Source organism: Phoxinus phoxinus (genome assembly GCF_949152265.1).
Source record: "Phoxinus phoxinus genome assembly, chromosome: 1".
Taxonomy (NCBI): domain Eukaryota; kingdom Metazoa; phylum Chordata; class Actinopteri; order Cypriniformes; family Leuciscidae; genus Phoxinus; species Phoxinus phoxinus.
The window spans coordinates 43,528,083-43,545,769 of record NC_136876.1 but is presented as its reverse complement, the minus strand read 5'-3'; the positions used below and the strand labels follow the sequence as shown (position 1 = coordinate 43,545,769).

The following is a 17,687-nucleotide window of genomic DNA, read 5'->3' as shown; positions in this document are numbered from 1 at the left end:
TTTCATACCGCTCAACAACCATAGATACTTATCAGTGGTCGTCGAGACGCTTCTCAGAGCTGACCGGCTCAAAACTTGTCCTTTATTTCCATATGTCTGACATTTCTCAGCACTCCTTTTATAAGTGGACTCAAACAATGTCAGATCCCCAAAGGTGCCCCATTCAGAGACGGCACAGCCATCAGGAGAAGGAGTGGCTGTGTTTAAACCACATTCAGGCAAAGACCAAGCTTTTAAGTAGAGGTGAACCCCCTTGATGGAGATGAAGGCTGAGGAATTATATCACTCTTTGACCGATTCACAATGGAAAGCAACGACACTGTCTGGTTAACTACTGACACTGGTTGACTATCAATGGCTGTCAGAATTCAAAGTGGTGTATAAAACTTGAGGCCTGTTGAATACTGCTGTTCTTCCCTGTGGAAAAGACCATCTTATGTTTTGGATGCTGGTGCTGAGCAAGGGACACTGGAGTCTAAACCAGTTTCTAAACTGGCTTAAAGACAACATGATATTAAAACGGACCTATTTTCTTTCTTCATAACTAGTCTTATTCTGCATTATTCTGCATGACTCAAAAAATGATCCTTCATTGTGTTTGTAATCTTTCAATTTTTCTTTTTGGCTGATGTCCTGTAAGTTTCACCCACTAGTTTGGCTCTACTCATGCTCCGTCCACTTTTCAGTATCCAATCAGTTCCCAATGGATAACATCAAGTCCCGCCCTACTTTGCACTTTAACCAGCAAGACTTCCTTGGTCACATTTTGCTGATGAACAGTAGGTCTAAGGCCCTGTTAACACCTGGTATTAAGATTGTGTTTTGGTTGATCGGATCACAAGTGGACGACGCAAAATACAGGTTTAAACGGGGCGTAAAATGTTTTGAGCTTGTCAACTTTCGACAACTTCCAGAGGTAATACAAAACGCATTCGAGCAGATTGCTTTCGTAGTGTAAACGCTCATGTGGTCGAATGTGTTTAAACAGCCACAAAAGACCGTCTTCTCTCCGCCTACTGACTTAACGCATGAACATTATGGGAAGCGTTTTTCTGTCATCTCCTGTCGTGTTCATATATAAATTGTGTGAGCTTATTTCATCCATTATATCAAAAGATCTGAAAAAAACCCATACATTTACCCGCCCATAGACCCTCCCCTCGAAGAAATCAGGACAGAAGTGTTTGAAAGTGGACAAAAGAGACGGATTAAAACACCAGGTGTAAACGGAAATGCGTCTCTCTCGTCTACTTGTGATCCGATCGACCAAAACGCATCTTAATACCAGGTGTAAATGGGCCCTAAGTTTGTCCACCACATAGGAAAGCACCAGACCAGCACAAACCAGTCAGAACATCATGAAAATCCAAGCTTCTCTTTTCAGTAGGGGTTATTCACAATTAGTAGTCATAAATCTCTTAAACTAAATCCCTATTAATATTTAGTAATTCCAGTGATTATTTAGTAATTAAACTGATATTTCCAGTTGTATAGCAAAAAAAGAAAAAGAAAAGGCAAAGTGGCTCCAGATTAGTTGAGCAGTTGACGCTGCCAAGATGATAGGCACACTGAATAGGGCTAGACAACTGTGGCTACAAACATATGACACAGACGAGGGCGTTCAATATTCAACTTGGGTCTGTACTGAACACATAATGATGAGAAGGCTTTAACTGTGAGTCTACTTTAGCACCATCTCATAAAGTGAGAGTTATTATCATATTGGTAAACATTGAGAGTATGGCACTGTACCGATATTTACTCTCAACCAAGGGAACGGACTGGCTTACACAAAGGTAATATCTGAAGCACTGCACCATGTCGTCAAAAGATCATCCATTTCACATTTGCGTGTCTTGCCCTTTGATGAGAGATGGGTCTCTCAGAGATGAGAGTTCTTGTATGTGAGGAACAACACAACAAGAAAAACAAATTAGCGCGTTTGCAATGATTGTTGAATGTCGAGATCAAATCCTTTCTTCTTTTACACAGTGCTTCTCCTTCACCGATGACAGACGTCATTGGTCGACTGGCTTCATCAAAGAGTATCGCTTCCTCTGGCACCTGCCACAGAATACTGCGCCCCACTCGTTCCAGTGTGTGCCCTCATACAGGTGTTGTCCTCCTGTTGATACCATCATTAAGGTCTTTGGGAAAGCAGTTGTGCACTTGGAGGAATCCAGAATCGTGGTCGGGGCTGTAGGAGCTGTCCGTCCCTGACTTAAGGGGATCTCTTGTCAATGTGTACATGTTGATCTCTCCTACAGGAACCGAACTCATCATCTTCATGCCCACGGGTGACGCCTCACGGGATGCTTCGGTGGAGCGAGAACTGGAGCGCGAGTGCCGTCGGCGGTAGCGAAAGCTGGGTATGCGGGAATACGGCGAAGAGGACGAGGTAGCTTTGATGAACTCTCGGTATGCTTTGAACCGTACTTCTTTGCTCTTATCAATGTAGATACTGACAGCCAGAACAGCCACCGCCTCAGCCACAATGAAGGAGAGCGCTCCAAAATAGAACGACCAACCGTAGTAATACTGGCTCTTTTTGTCTTCGTCACGATTGTCACTCGGGTCACCGGCGTTGCTGGAGATGTAGACAATTATACCGATGATGTTGCTCAAACCTGCCAGACACAAAACAGAGCCAAGCATGAGCATAATGCCTTGAAAAGCAATATAACAGATCTATGACTTTATTTAACTTAAGATGTTACATTTGGCCGATTGGGATACATCAACAGCACCACCATATTTGAAAGGTTAACTCTGCAGGTTGAGCTCATCAGAAGTAATCACTACTCAACCTATTGTAATATCACTGACAAAAATGCCACAACATTGAGCAGCTTACGGTTGTACGAACTGATGACACAGACTCTAGACAAAATGGGAAAACTTTTCACAGGGGAGAATACTAATGTAGGGATGACAATTGCTACAGGCTGTAAATATCTAATCAACTGCATGTGTTTATGTCAAGGGGTCAAGGTTTGGCTGGGTAACTCAGGGGTTGCCAGCCCTGCTCCAGTACACTTTACTGTCAAGGAATCCTGAACACCATGATAAGCTGGTTCAGGTGTGTATGATTAGCGTTGGCGCTAAACTCCGCAGGAAGGAATCTCCCCAGAGGAAGGGTTGGCTACCCATGGTGTACCCCTGGTCCTACTTGAACCGCTCAGAGTGAAATACAAACCAGCGTCAACCAACAAGGATACTAAACTCTGAAGCCTCTAGAATCAGTTGCTGTTGCACCACTTTGGGCCAGGGAAGTGAGGTTTACCTGTACAGCTCTTACTATACCTGGCCCCATTACACTCACCCCCCTAAACATCACTCCCATTCAGGTCAAAGCACCAATGTAACTGGTCCTACTTGCATCACTCTGAGTGGGATTTGAACCAGCATCAGCCATAGTGGTGTGCACACTAACAAAGACGGTAAGGACCGCAGTCTTTAGTGCGTCTCTTGAGTCCAGGGAGTGAGGTTTACCTGCACAACTTTTTCTATCTGGCCCCATTACACTCCCCCCCTAATCATCCCTCCTATCCAGTTCACGGCACCAATGTAGCAGGATTTAAACCAGCATCAGTCATAGTGGTGGGTATGCTAACAAAGGTGGTAAACTAAAGACTGCAGCCTCTAGTGCGCCTCTTGAGTCCAGGGGAGTGAGGTTTACCTGTACAGCTCTTTCTATCTGGCTCTATTACACTCACCCTCCTAAACATCACTCCCATCCAGGTCAAAGCACCAATGTAACTGGTCTTACTTGCATCACTCTGAGTGGGATTTAAACCATGATCAGGCATAGTGGTGGGCACGCTAACAAAGACGGTAAAGACCGCAGCCTCTAGTGTGCCTCTTGAGGCCAGGGGAGTGAGGTTTACCTGCACAGCTTTTTCTATCTGGCCCCGTTACACTCACCCCCTAATCATCCCTCCCATCCAGTTCACGGCACCAATGTAGTGGGATTTAAACCAGCATCAGCCATAGTTGTGGTTGGTGGGTATACTAACAAAGGTGGCTAAGACTGCAGCCTCTAGTGCGCCTCTTGAGGCTAGGGGAGTGAGGTTTACCTCCACAGCACTTCTCTTAGCTATCCTCTGTTACCTTAGCATGGACCAATTAGCCCCTGCTGGTATATGTTGTAACTTCAACCTCTGGCTAAAAAAAGCTAAAATTAATGGGAATGCTAACAGATTGCTGTCTCCAGGCATTATAAACCTCCTTGGTTTTAAAGGTGGATCTTGACCTTTCCAATATGGCAGACACGCTGATGTATTGTGGTAATTATTAGTATCGGTTGCTAAAGCAAGACACACTATGCTGCAAGTAAAGCTAGCCTAGGATTGCTTTTACTTATGTGTTTAACACAATATTTTACTGTTTAGATAAAGAGTCTTTTCATCATCTTTACATGTATCGGGTTATGAAACTATACAAGGAAGGTACTTTTAGTATAAGCTATATCAGCCCACTAAATTCAGTTAAGTAACAGGTAAAAAAGTGGAGGAGTTGTTGCCCACCTCATTTCCAGTGAACCTGCCAGTAACAGCAGGGATAAGTTGGAATATCATAGCATGGATTTTGGCCTATATTATATTACAGTGAACAAATTGTATTTAGTAATGGAGCTAAAAAATGTCTAAATGTCATTAGCAAGGTTTACCTGCTGCCACAAACAGTATCCCTGCGCAGAGTAATATGTTGTTCCACTTGATGTAGATGCGTCCCACCCCGACACACAGCCCTCCCAGCAACAGCAGAATGGTACTGAGGATGGGGAACACACTGGAGGCGCGCACAATACCTGTTCACGCACACACATAAACAACTTTTACTTGAGAAACATTTCAAAAATTGCATGATAAGCATTTCAACATTGAGATATAGACAGCAACACTCAAATTCTTGAGGAGAATGTCACTCACGCAAGAGATACTCAGAGCTGTCTGTGTCATAATCATTATCATCTGGGAAATGATTGATTCGGTAACAACTTCCTTTGTTGAGACCTACAAAAATATGAAACCGGTCAAGATTAGAGTTGTGAGGATATGCACATGCAAGTCACCAAGCAAACGTTACAATACTGGTCAGCAGAACAAATTATGAAGAAAAAAAAAAAGACATATGGCAGCAATTTGTTCTGTTTTGAAGCAGTAGAGGATGGACTTGAAATATGTAACCCTTATTGTTCAGTGACGGACTTTAAAGTCTTTTCACACATACAGAGTTACACAACAAAGTATACGATTTCCAGTATGAGCATGTACAAGCCAATTATTTGAGCTTTGAGCCTGATGGAGATGACTGTGCACACAGAAGGAATGGTTCACACAAAATGCCTTTTTGTGTTCCACTGTGGTACCTTTTAACTGTTTTTCTATGTGAAAGTGTGCTAGACGTATGGCAAGTCGATAGGCTCAGAACTGTATATAGATTGAACTTGTGTTTACATCCAAAATGCTGGATTTGACGGCTTTAATACCGCGTTTAGGATGTAAAAGCTATTAATCTATAGTGTAATTTTGAGACTAATAGCTAGCTGTATTTTTTCAGCATCACGTGCATGAGGACCACATTTTTCAAAAAGGTCTCTATTCCATTCATCAGCACGGCAGCTCTGTCTGGATATATTGTCCGGTGTCTCGTGTTTTTAAAAGCAAAACGCATTCCAGTGATCATCCTCTTACGCTTGTCACTCGGATATCAAAACATGTTGTCAAATCGGACAGACAGTGAAACTAAAGCGCTTCTTAACTGGGTGAATGAAGAAAGCGACAGTGTTTAAAAGGAATTTCTGATGAGTGACAACAGAGAGTTTACTGGTATTTTGGTTCTCATGCATGAATGGTATCTGAATGAAAAAAAAAGAAAAAAAAAGATGGAAAGATATTAACTAATAGCCCAAATGGCCTAGCTGAGTTTCAGAAGCAGAGCAAGCTTTATGATTTTCTCTGAAACAATGTGTATTAAGAAATTAACATTTATTTTTTATTACATTTTGACTTTAAAGTGCCCCTATTATTATGCTATACTAAAGGTCTCTAATGTTGTTTTAGAGGTCTCCTACAATTGGTTTACATGCATCCGAGGACAAAAACTACTTAAACTTTTCTCACAGAGTCTGAAACGGCTTGATCAAGGACTCATTCTCTCTAAACCCCTCATTTCCGAGAGCCTACTCTGCTCTGATTGGCCAGCTGGTTTAGTCTGTTGTAATTGGTCTACTCTTTTCTGATTGGTCAGATGACCCAGTCTTTTGTGATTGGTCTACTCTGCTCTGATTGGCCAGCTGGTTTAGTCTGTTGTGATTGGTCTTCTCTGCTCTGATTGGCCAGCTGGTTAAGTCTGTTGTGATTGGTTTCCTTTTTTCTGATTGTTCAGATGGCTGATGTGATTGGTCTACTCTACTCTGATTGGTCAGATGGTTCATTCTGTTGTGATTGGTTTACTCTGCACCGATTGGTCAGATCATTTGGCCCAGTCTGATGTGATTGGTCTACTTAGCTCTGATTGGACAGAATGCCCAGTCTGTTTGATTGGTCTACTTAGCTCTGATTGGACAGATGGCCCACTCTGTTGTGTTTGGTCTACTCTGCTCTTATTGGTCAGATGACCCAGTCTGTTGTGATTGGTCTACTCTAATTGGTCAGATGGCCCATTCTGTTGTGATTGGTCTACTCTGCTCTGATTGGTCAGATGACCCAGTCTGTTGTGATTGGCCTACTCTGCTCTGATTGGTCAGATGACCCAGTCTGTTGTGATTGGTCTACTCTAATTGGTCAGATGGCCCATTCTGTTGTGATTGGTCTACTCTGCTCTGATTGGTCAGATGGCCCAGTCTGTAGTGATTGGTATACTCTGTTCTGATTGGTCAGATGACCCAGTCTGTTGTGATTGGTCTACTCTTATTGGTCAGATGGCCCAGTCTGTTGTGATTGGTCTACTCTAATTGGTCAGATGGCCCAGTCTGTTGTGATTGGTCTACTCTGCTCTGATTTGTCAAATGGCCCAGTCTGTTGTGATTGGTCTACTATGCTTTGATTTGTCAGATGGCCAAGTCTGTTGTGATTGGTCTACAGGTCACAGTGCATGTCGGAAACCAAACGCCTCTTACCTTATCTGAATTTCAGCTCCCGGTCATAGTTATATTTATATTTATCACAGTTAAATGAACCATAATGATGGTGTCGGTTCTACCGTATCAATTCGAGGGCGAATCCTCATTGTTTGGAAGTGCATCAAAGTGGTTTTGCTTTCATAGCGCAGAAAACAGTGTATTCTCAACATGTCGGCAACACAAATCAAACTCTTTCAGTTTTAGCCACAACTACACTATTTAAGGGTAAAAGTAGACGTTCACAGGCAGCAAATGAAGGCAATTGGCTGGCATTATAAAAATATGTTTCAAACAAATTTATAACAGTAAGTGAGACTGGAATTACTAATGACTTATTTCAGGCAGTTTGCTTCTTTCTTTTAGGAGACAATCTGTATTTGTCGTCACAAACAGCTATATTACACTGCATGACAGGTAATATTCGAAAAAGTAAAATATGGGCACTTTAAGCGAGGAGATATGTGTTCATTAGGTCTTAGCATACATCATAAATTGTAAAATATCAAACCTCCCTCTCTCTGTCTGTCTCCATGTGGAGTCTACTCCCTGTGACACAGCTTTTGTGTGACCCAGCATGCCATTAATTGGGTCTAGAGTTTAAAAAAGGAGCAAATTAATTAGAATTAAATAGGTCTGAGAAAATGGGGCATGTGTTTTTAGTCAAGTCATTGTAAAAAAAGAGACCTCTGTTAAAAAAAAGCCATTATATAAAATAATAGATATATTTGAAACCCTAAACATTATGCCACACATGCTGCCTATAAACAGTTGGGGGAAAAAATACCCAACCTATTATAAAATACCAACTGAAAAACATCTTCAATGCATATTATTCCAAAATAATTTCCCATCAAAATTATAAGTTGTTCCAGCTTTGCAACAACTTTATTTTTCATATCTTTAGCAAATGCCTTTCATTTAGAGACCATGTTTCATCATCTAATCAATTCCCAATGTGTAGTCACACTCAACATTGCATGAAATATCATGTTTCACTCTGATAATATGACACATTATGCAAGTAAAATAGGGCGCAAAGGCGATTTCTTGCTAACTCTACAAACATGGTTTCTTACGAAATAAAAACAGTATTTCAGTATAAGACTTTTTAAACCATTAGAATAGGTGTGTATGAAAGTTACACTGTGACAATGGTACTATATCAGAATAAAATATCAGAATAAACTTTACTGTGTGTAGTAATAATATACATCAACAATAGGATACTGTCCAATAACTGAATCTAAGGAGGATGCACAGATATAGACATGTTTGCCAATATCAATGGCAAATAATTAGAACTATTATGACAGATAACTGATATAATATGATGAGATATAAATCTATACTTTTTAGTCTGTCGGGGGAAAAAAAACAATGCATTATAATATTTGATATGTTTCCACTGTACATTGAACGTCATATAGTAATACTGAATATAATCATATTGTCATATAAATATTGTACATCTTTCAATGTATTGTCCACTATTTATTTAATTGCAAGGCTTCAAATGTCTCTCATCATTCATATCTTAAGCCATATTTTTGTAATTTAACCAAATAAAAAAATAAAAGATCTTACAATAAAAGTATTTGGAATTTTGCATGAGCGAAACCTGATCATGATCTCCAGCTTGATTTGAGAGTCATCCAAAGAGCATCTGGTGTTTCAAAGAAAGCAAGACAATTTGACCTTTTGTTTAAATGCTGCTTCATGCCGCAAATTTGCTTATTTGATTAATGACCTAAAAATTGTGTCAAATCTGAGATATGTCTTCATTGTACATCATCCATTTTTCATTCTTCAAAATCCTTGCTGTTTATTTCCAGGTTTAAAGGGGTCCTATTAAGCCCTTTTACGAAGTCTTGATTTTATTTTTGGGGTGTACTAGAATATTTTTTCATTCTTGATTGTTCAAAAAACGCATTGTTTTTCACATATTTTACATTATTACAGCTCCTCTATCCCCAGTTTGGTTGAATGCGTTGTTTTCGATGAAGCCTCTCTGTCCGACATACGAAATGTGCTGTGATTGGTCAGCTGGAACAGTGTGTTGTGATTGGCAGTTTGGGAAATGTCCCACCCCTCCATAATCGCGAGCTCTACTCAGATGCAACATTGCGTCAATTTCAAACCAATTCGAGCCCGATTCAGACCCTGACAATGTTAGCTAACAGATGTTATCGTGTAACTAATGTTATCGTGCAGAACAGATTTCAAGAACGGACTTTGCAAGCACTGATTTCACAGAACGTTTCAGAGTGGTCTGATTTTTGCATTTTTCTTATAGATATGATGTTATCCACCATTTAATTATATTTGTCGGAAAACTGTGGTAATCGATCATAAAATCATGGGTAATTTTCCTAAGTGGTGAACAGTCTTACAAAAGCAAGAGCTTACAAAAGCTAATGTAAACACTACATCAATACTTGCCCTTTCTTTACATCATCATAGCAACTAAATAAAACGTATAATTGGAACTGTTATTAGAAAACACAACTACAAATAATAAGACATACGGTACTTACAAGTTGTGATCCATAAATGGGAACGGCTATGTCTCTCAGAAGAAGCTTTTGTGTTTATAGCCTGCATTGTACTCTATACTGAAAGCTTTCTTACGTAAAATGTGCAGCGCACAGACAAACGTTGAGGTTATAATGTTCAGGAACAGTGTTAAAAACACATTTTAAGCTCTCTAAGTTCGTCAGCCTTAGGACAAACTTTTACTGGGTTGTTAAAAAAACAGCGACAACACTTCACTTCAACCAGCCTCACTAACTTTTCTTGCGTCATTTAAATTGGGAACATTTTGACTTAAAAAGATCCGGAAAATCGCGTTGTAGTTCTTGAAAAGTGGATTCTGTTAAATAAAATATCTTCCCTTTGGAGTGGACTTTGAGCTTTGTAACCTTGCAGATCTTTTTATGCTCAAACAGCAATATTACACTTTAAAGGTAGGGTAGGTAGGATTTATATAAAAACTTTTTACCAAATTTGATTAAACTTTCTATATATATCAATGCATAATTAAAATGTAAGTACTCTGATAAAAAGAGTATAAAAATCGAGTGACTCTAGACCGTTTAATCTTCATTAAACACAGCTCATTATTTCCATTCGGGACGAATCACAGGATTGGCTTGCGCGACTGTCACTCTCCGTCGCCATGACTACCGCCGTTATTACTGGCTCTGCCCACGTGCGCGCAGTCGCGCACCCGTTTTTAGGTGGGAGTGAATGGAATTAATGAGCTGTGTTTAATGAAGATTAAACGGTCTAGAGTCACTCGATTTGTATACTCTTTTTATCAGAGTACTTACATTTTAATTATGCATTGGTATATAAAGACAGTTTAAACAAATTTGAATAAAAGTTTTTTTTAGACAATTCTGACCTACCCTACCTTTAAGTAAAGTTGAAAAAGTATAATAGGAACTAGGGCTGAACGATACATCGAATTTTCATCGTCATCGCGATATGAACTCCCGCGATGAACACATCGCAACAGACAGCCTGACACGATGAATAATGCCTGGTTCAGATTAGCACTACACGTTTTTGACTCCTAAAATCTTGTCGTAGACAAGAAACATGTCAGACTACACGTTGCTTTCCGACCAGTCATCGCGTGCCGTCACACACACACATTCACTGGCACGCACAGACACACAAACACACACACACACGCTCACACGCTCACTGGCGCACTTACTCACGTCTCGCCTCGCTCATATATTCAACCCGTCGTGGAGGACCGTTAAAGAATTAAACATGCGATAGTCTTTCTGTCGTGAAGCATCGCAGACGCGACGTAGGTTGTCGCCCACTATGACACACTATACGAGATGAAACGATCGAATCTTGCGTCCCGGCGCCCGTTGTCGTTATTACGAATCTCCACGACACCCATACGTCAAACGGATCGTGCCAAAATTGCGCTAAAATCGTGTATTCTGAACCAGGCAGGTAATAAACGTTTGACATATCACGCAAAGAACCTATTAAAGCACTAAGACATGGGAACAGTATAGTTAACAATCACATTTAGCGCAAGTCATATTGTCATCGCAATATTAAACAATGTTATCGCACATCGCAGCTTTTCCTCATATCGTGCAGCCCTAATAGGAACATAATCTGACATTTCCAATGTGTTGGATGACAAACTTTCTAACCGGCTCCTAGACTTTATCTTGTACATCTTCTCTCAGTGTGTACAGTCAGCCACAGGAGCTTATGTTTAGAGCCGCTGGAGCTGCTGATTTATAGGTGCTGGTTATTGGCCCAGTGACTGAAGCGTATCCAGCCTCATAAAGACAAAATAAGGACCCTCGCCTGACTGACACGGAGACACGATCGGAGAAGGAGAGCGAGATAGGAGAAAAAAACGAGCGCTTGGTCCCCGTGGCTTGCCTGGAGGTAACAATTCTCATCGCGGAGCATGTCCTCTCCATGGCAACCTCAGGTCTGATCCAACAATCTGATTTCCATAACGTCTCCAAGGATGCCTTTGACATCTTCATTGCGGTTTAATACAGCAGACAGCGTCACACTCCCCCATGCCGAAAGCCATCGGCCTCCTGCCTGGCGAACCCACATCCCCACTGGACGAGGAAACAGCTGCCACGTTCCACGTCTTCCAGCGCCTCCGGCACTTTCTCGTAATTGTGATTCGGCGCAGGACATCATCAGCCAATCGTCCGCCTTGTCGAGAACCAATCGCTGCTTTGATTGCTATAGGGCAGTGTGCTTTTCTTTGGCTCGGCTTATTTGTCATCTCAAATCTGTCAATATGGAGAACCGTGTCGTCTTTATTAGTAGTGTTTGTTAAAGGGTAACTGTCGGCAAAATTGAACCTAGGCTCTTTTTGTGAATCTACCCGAGTCAAACATTCGTGTGAAAGCATAATTAGAATGGAAACGCCACTTTTAAGATTGACTGTATTTTCATTTTCGGTTAAAATGCCTTTTGAATGGGAGTGCTAGGGACACTACAATGATAGCATCAAAATCGCTATTTTAAAAACACTAAGAAGGCTCGACACAACATGAAACTGTGCTGGAAGTGTCACCAGCGGCTCTACACATGAACTCCAGCATTGACTACATTGTTTGTGTACACAAAGTTTGCTAAAAAGAAAGGTTTTGTACGACTCACTTTATCAGTTTGTGTTTCCGGTGGCTGGAATTTTGTCAGTCAAAAGTAGTCGATCTCCGAATGCAATGTAATGAACTGACTCCATATGAGGAAATGTCATGAACTTGTAATTCCAATGAAAAGCATGATAACTTAGACACTTAGCTCAAGGCAATTTGTCATGGAAACAAGCTTTAGGAGCTTTCCATCTTTACTGTCCTCATGTTACGCTGCATTCGGAGATCGACTACTTTTGACTGACATAATTCCAGCCACCGGAAACACTAACTGATAAAGTGAGTCGTACAAAACCGTTCTTTTTAGTAAACTTTGTGTACACAAACAATGTAGTCAATGCTGGAGTTCATGTGTAGAGCCGCTGGTGATACTTCAAGCACAGTTTCATGTTGTGTCGAGCGGCCTTAGTGTTTTAAAAATAGCGATTTTAATGCTATCATTGTAGCGCCCCTAGCACTCCCATTCAAAAGGCATTTTGACCGAAATCGAAAATACGGTCAATCTTAATTAAAAGTGGCGTTTCCATTCTAATTATGCTTTTACACGAATGTTTGACTCGGGTAGATTAACAAAAAGAGCCTAGGTTCAATTTTGCCAACAGTTACCCTTTAAGGCAAGTATCAGTGTTATTATCACTCATTTGTTAACAAACAAGTATTCATTACTTCAATAAGCTCATTGTTTCTGCATTAAATGATTAGTTTCTTAAATTAATACTTTTTTCGCTAACTGTGATTTTGTATATGTACATTTCTGAGATACATGACTTCACACATGTGATCACTCTAAATTGTAATGTGGATTTTGTGTAAAGCTGCTTTGAAATGATGTGTATTGTGAAAAGCGCTATACAAATAAATTTGAATTGAATTCTCGCCAATACACAAAAGTATTACAAAAGGCATGAATGACTAAATACAATGCTGCTTCATTTTGCAGCTGTGCTGTATTTGTGTGACATATCACCTTTTATTTGAGGTTTATTCAGGAAAGGCACGAGCTCAAAGCTGGTTATGACTGTGTTCTGCAGTGTGGATCGTGGCGGAAGTCAAACGCGACGGATAATTAGAGACTCCGTGGCCTTTCAGACGCTGCATTTAATTACAGATCTATTGCGCATGCTGGGAATGGCAAAAGTGACTGCTCTTCCCTTCCATACCCCCTAATCTCACAAACAAAAGAATTATAACCATAGTCCATTAACTGTACTCAAGGTATGGATTTTTTATTTTTTTATGGCACAGTTTAAGTGTTTATTTTATTTGATGATTAAACTTTAATAAGCCTAAAAAAAATTAGTTTTCATTTATTTTTTATGGCACAGTTCACGTGCTTATTTTAATTTATTAAACTTTAATAAACCTCAAGATAATGTTTTTTATTTAATTTATTTTTTATGCCACAGTTCACGCGTTTATTTTATTTTATTAAACTTTAATAAACCTCAAGATTTTTTTATGGCACAGTTCAGGTGTTATTTATATTAAAAAACAATTATGACATAGTTCAGGTGTTTATTTTATTTTATTAAACTTGAATAAATCTCAAGATAATGTTTTATTTTATCGTATTATTTTTTTATGGCACAATTCAGATGTTTATTTGATTTGATTCAAATTTAATAAACATCAAGATATTCTTTTATTTTATTATTTGTTTTATTTTATTGTTAAATTTTAATAAACCACAAGATAATATATTTTTTATGACATAGTTCCGGTGTTTATTTACTTTATTAATTTTTTTTATTTTATTACAAATTTTGGTTGATTTAAAAGTCATTTATTTTACTTATTTTTTATTATTATCTTATTTACATTTGAAATACATTGCATTATGAACATTTCAGGGAAATAATAGTGTAACAATTTAATTATGCTAGCTAGGACAAACACATTTTGATCAGTTTTAATAAAAAAAAGTAAATAAATAAAAAACATGACCTATACCCTTCTGACTTTGAAAATCAGCAGCATTTTCTACATACATCTGAGGAAGTTTCTTCTTTAAATGGGAGAAAACTCAAATATTTCCACTCTTACACTAGGTAGTGGTTCATTTCCGGTGTCGACTAATTTCCTGATTTTCTCGCCAGTATGAGTTCTGCTCTTAATATGAAGCCAGACGACATTATCATTAGAGATTAATAACAAGATAAAGTATTAAGTTAGCACTGCTTGTCATCACCTATGTCCTTGTTTAGCCTATAGGACACATGTATGATGTAATCAGTCCGACTGTCTGAGTCAAAGCTCGGCCAAAACTGCACATGTGGGAAAAACCTAACACGAAATTATATACGTGTTATTAAACATCTGTCTGTCTTTCGTGTCTGTCTGTCTGTCTTTCTCTTTTCTATGGACAATCATAAGAAGCAACAGATTCATCTATTTTTAAACAATTGGCCACGTTACCATAGTGATTTCAGACATATTGTTTCCAAGCAACAGCATCAAATGAAAGAAAGAGAATCTGTGGACTGATTACGCCTTTCTGTCCATTCACGAAACCCACTGGTGTCAACAGAGAGAAATGGGAGGGGGGACGTTTTCACTCCCTTCCAAGTGAACGTCAACTTATTTGTTAACTTGAGAGAGATCCAACCCCAATGAAAGAGTTTGGATGAGCGGTTGACAGATCCTGCGGATGGAAGGCTATAAGCTCTTTCATTTAGATATCATCTTTGTCTCAGATGCTCCTCCTAAAATGGGGGGCTTTCAAATAGACACAAATGCGACAATCGTCATACTGTTATCTATAAAAATTTGGTCTTGGATTTATTTGATGAGAAATATTTGAGTGTTTGTCATATTGTCAGCACAGTTGAGAAATTTTTTTATTTGAATATTTCCATTTGGTCTCACAAGGCCTGTTTATAAAGGGAAAAAGGGATGTTGGTTAACTTGAGTGTCTCTGGGTATCGACCCCTTTCGCGCACACACTTAGTTCACCCAAAATATTACATTTCTGTCATCATTTACTCACCCTCATGTCATTCCAAACCCGTAAGACTTTTGTTCATCTTTGGAACTCAAATGAATATCTTTTTAATGAAATCTGAGAGCTTTCTGTCGCTCCATTGACAGTCTACGCAACTACCACTTTCAAGCCCCAGAAAGTTATAGTAAAGACGTCATTAAAGTAATCTATGTGACTCCACTGGTTTAACCAAGCGACTCGAGTGCTTTATTTGCGCAAAAAACACACTCAATTTACCACTTTATTTGCAAAATATTAACCTCAGATGCGCGTTCACGCAACAATTTCCGCTCTCACGTCAACCCAACACACATGCGCAGTGCTGCTCTCCTGAACGCGCGTTGGAGATTAAGATTTTGTGGTAAATTATGCTGTTTTTGTGCAAACAAAGAACTCGCGTCACTTCATAAAGTTGAGGTTAAACCACTGGAGTCTCATGGATTACTTTATTGATGACTTTACTATCTTTCTGGGGCTTGAAAGTGGTAGTTGCATCTACTGTCAATGGAGCGACACAAATATCTCAGATTTCATTAAAAAGATCTTCATTTGAGTTCCAAAGATGAACAAAAGTCTTACGGGTTTGGAACTACATGAGGGCGAGTAATTAATGACATAATTTTAATTTTTTGGTGAACTTGGCAACCATAACTAAGCATCTAACTTTAAGAAACCAATATGTTTTTGTTTTGTGTTTACTTGTATGTAGAAAAAGAACAAACGCCTCCTAAAGCAAGCCTTGGTTGTCTAAAGACAAAAGGCAGAACAATGAACTTAGTTTTCTCTCTTTTAAAACTCAAGTGTAAGAAAGGATGTGAAGCACATGGTACCCTCTATACAGCAGATCCTCCAGAGCCCGGAGTGTGTGAGATCTCCGCGGACCTTCTTGGGTTGCGTCTGCGTGTCGTCCGTGCTGGTGTTAGTCGCGTTACAGATATAAGCCCGAGAATAAAGCCAGTAGTCGGTCCCAATCGCGATGCTCATCAAACTAAACGCCACAAAAGCCCCGACGGTGGCCAGCAGCATCTGATTCCCACGGTCACACCACGCCATGGCCACTCATAATACTAATAGCAAGGGTAATAATCCACACAGCGTCATGTTTTGACTCGCGCTCGCGCCGCTTTGTTCAGTCAGTCGGTGATCAGGAAACTTGAGCGCGTCTCCTCATCCACATGTTGCTGTGTTGATATAGTGAGCAGCTCTCAGCTCACATAATGGTATTTGCTTTCTAGGCTTTATTGGGAGTTTTGGTCATCACCTTGTCCATTTCCTATAGTCAAATCCCTCTTTTGCAAACTCAAATGGCTTTGATTTGGGATTGCGATCTTCAAACCACACCTTCAGTCACACTAACCAATGAGAAACACACATGGTCTGAAGAATAAGATGATGCTCTCGCTTCTCTTCGTGATCATGATGAGGTTTTAATGCTGAAAAGCTGCATCAAATGAGTATAAAACAGAGTAAAGATATGGAGGCATACAGGTTTGATGCTTTTGTGACTTAAAACAAATAGATTGAAACAAATACTACTAATATAGCCTATTGTAATTAAATAATATTTCTTGACCAATATTGGACAAAGAGCTGAAAACACTGAGCAGTATCAAAATTTGATTTATGAAACGGAAAGTTCTGGTCCTGGACTCTGATTGGTTGATACAGAGTTCCAGCTAAAATCCACCTGTTCAAAATAGTTTACGTTTTTTATGAAATATAATCTCGTAGTTTTTTATGAATACTTCTTAATATTTTAATATGTAGTTACAACTTTGAAAAAATAAAAAATAAATAACACTCGCCTCCTAGATGAAGTAAATATATTAGGCTATATTCTATATTAAGTCATTTCTGGAATAAAATATAATATTTATAGAATAATAGAATAATAGGCTCCAGCATCTCTGCAACCACAGAACAGGTGTTTTGGAAATTGGATGGAGAATAGAATAGAATAGGACAGAATAGAATATAATAGAATTAATATAGAATAGGCTCCAGCATATACCTGAAAACCTACATAGGACAGGAGGTTTAGGAAATAGAATAGAATAACATAGAATAGATTCTAATAATTTGGTAATAAGCTCTAGCATCCCGGTAAACCTACTTAGGACAGGGGATTTGGGAAATTGATGGATAATAGAACAGAACAGAATAGAATATAATTAATATTGTACTAAAGGCTCCAGCTTCCCTGCAAACCTACAGGCGGTTTGGAAAATTCATAGATGATGGAATAGAATAGAATAGAATAGAATAGAATAGAATAGAATAGAATAGAATAGAATAGTAAATAAAAATGAGAAAATGAGCAGGATCCCATATGAGTGTGTGATCAGACCATTGGATCGATGGAGATGGAGAATGTGGCTGGAATCAGGCTGAAGCACTCCGAATAGAATAAAATAGAATA

At 39.2% G+C, this 17,687-nt stretch overlaps 1 protein-coding gene across 1 annotated transcript; it reads right to left on the bottom strand.

Moving 5' to 3' along the window:
• Positions 1-1,622: 1,622 nt before the first annotated feature.
• On the bottom strand, positions 1,623-16,480 carry cacng4b (calcium channel, voltage-dependent, gamma subunit 4b). The gene is made up of 4 exons (XM_079592726.1): positions 16,099-16,480; positions 4,932-5,015; positions 4,670-4,810; positions 1,623-2,627 (listed from the first exon to the last, which is right to left on the bottom strand). Exons 1-4 carry the CDS (start codon positions 16,319-16,321, stop codon positions 2,107-2,109), a joined length of 969 nt encoding a protein of 322 aa, XP_079448852.1. The 5' UTR covers positions 16,322-16,480; the 3' UTR covers positions 1,623-2,106.
• Positions 16,481-17,687: the final 1,207 nt, after the last annotated feature.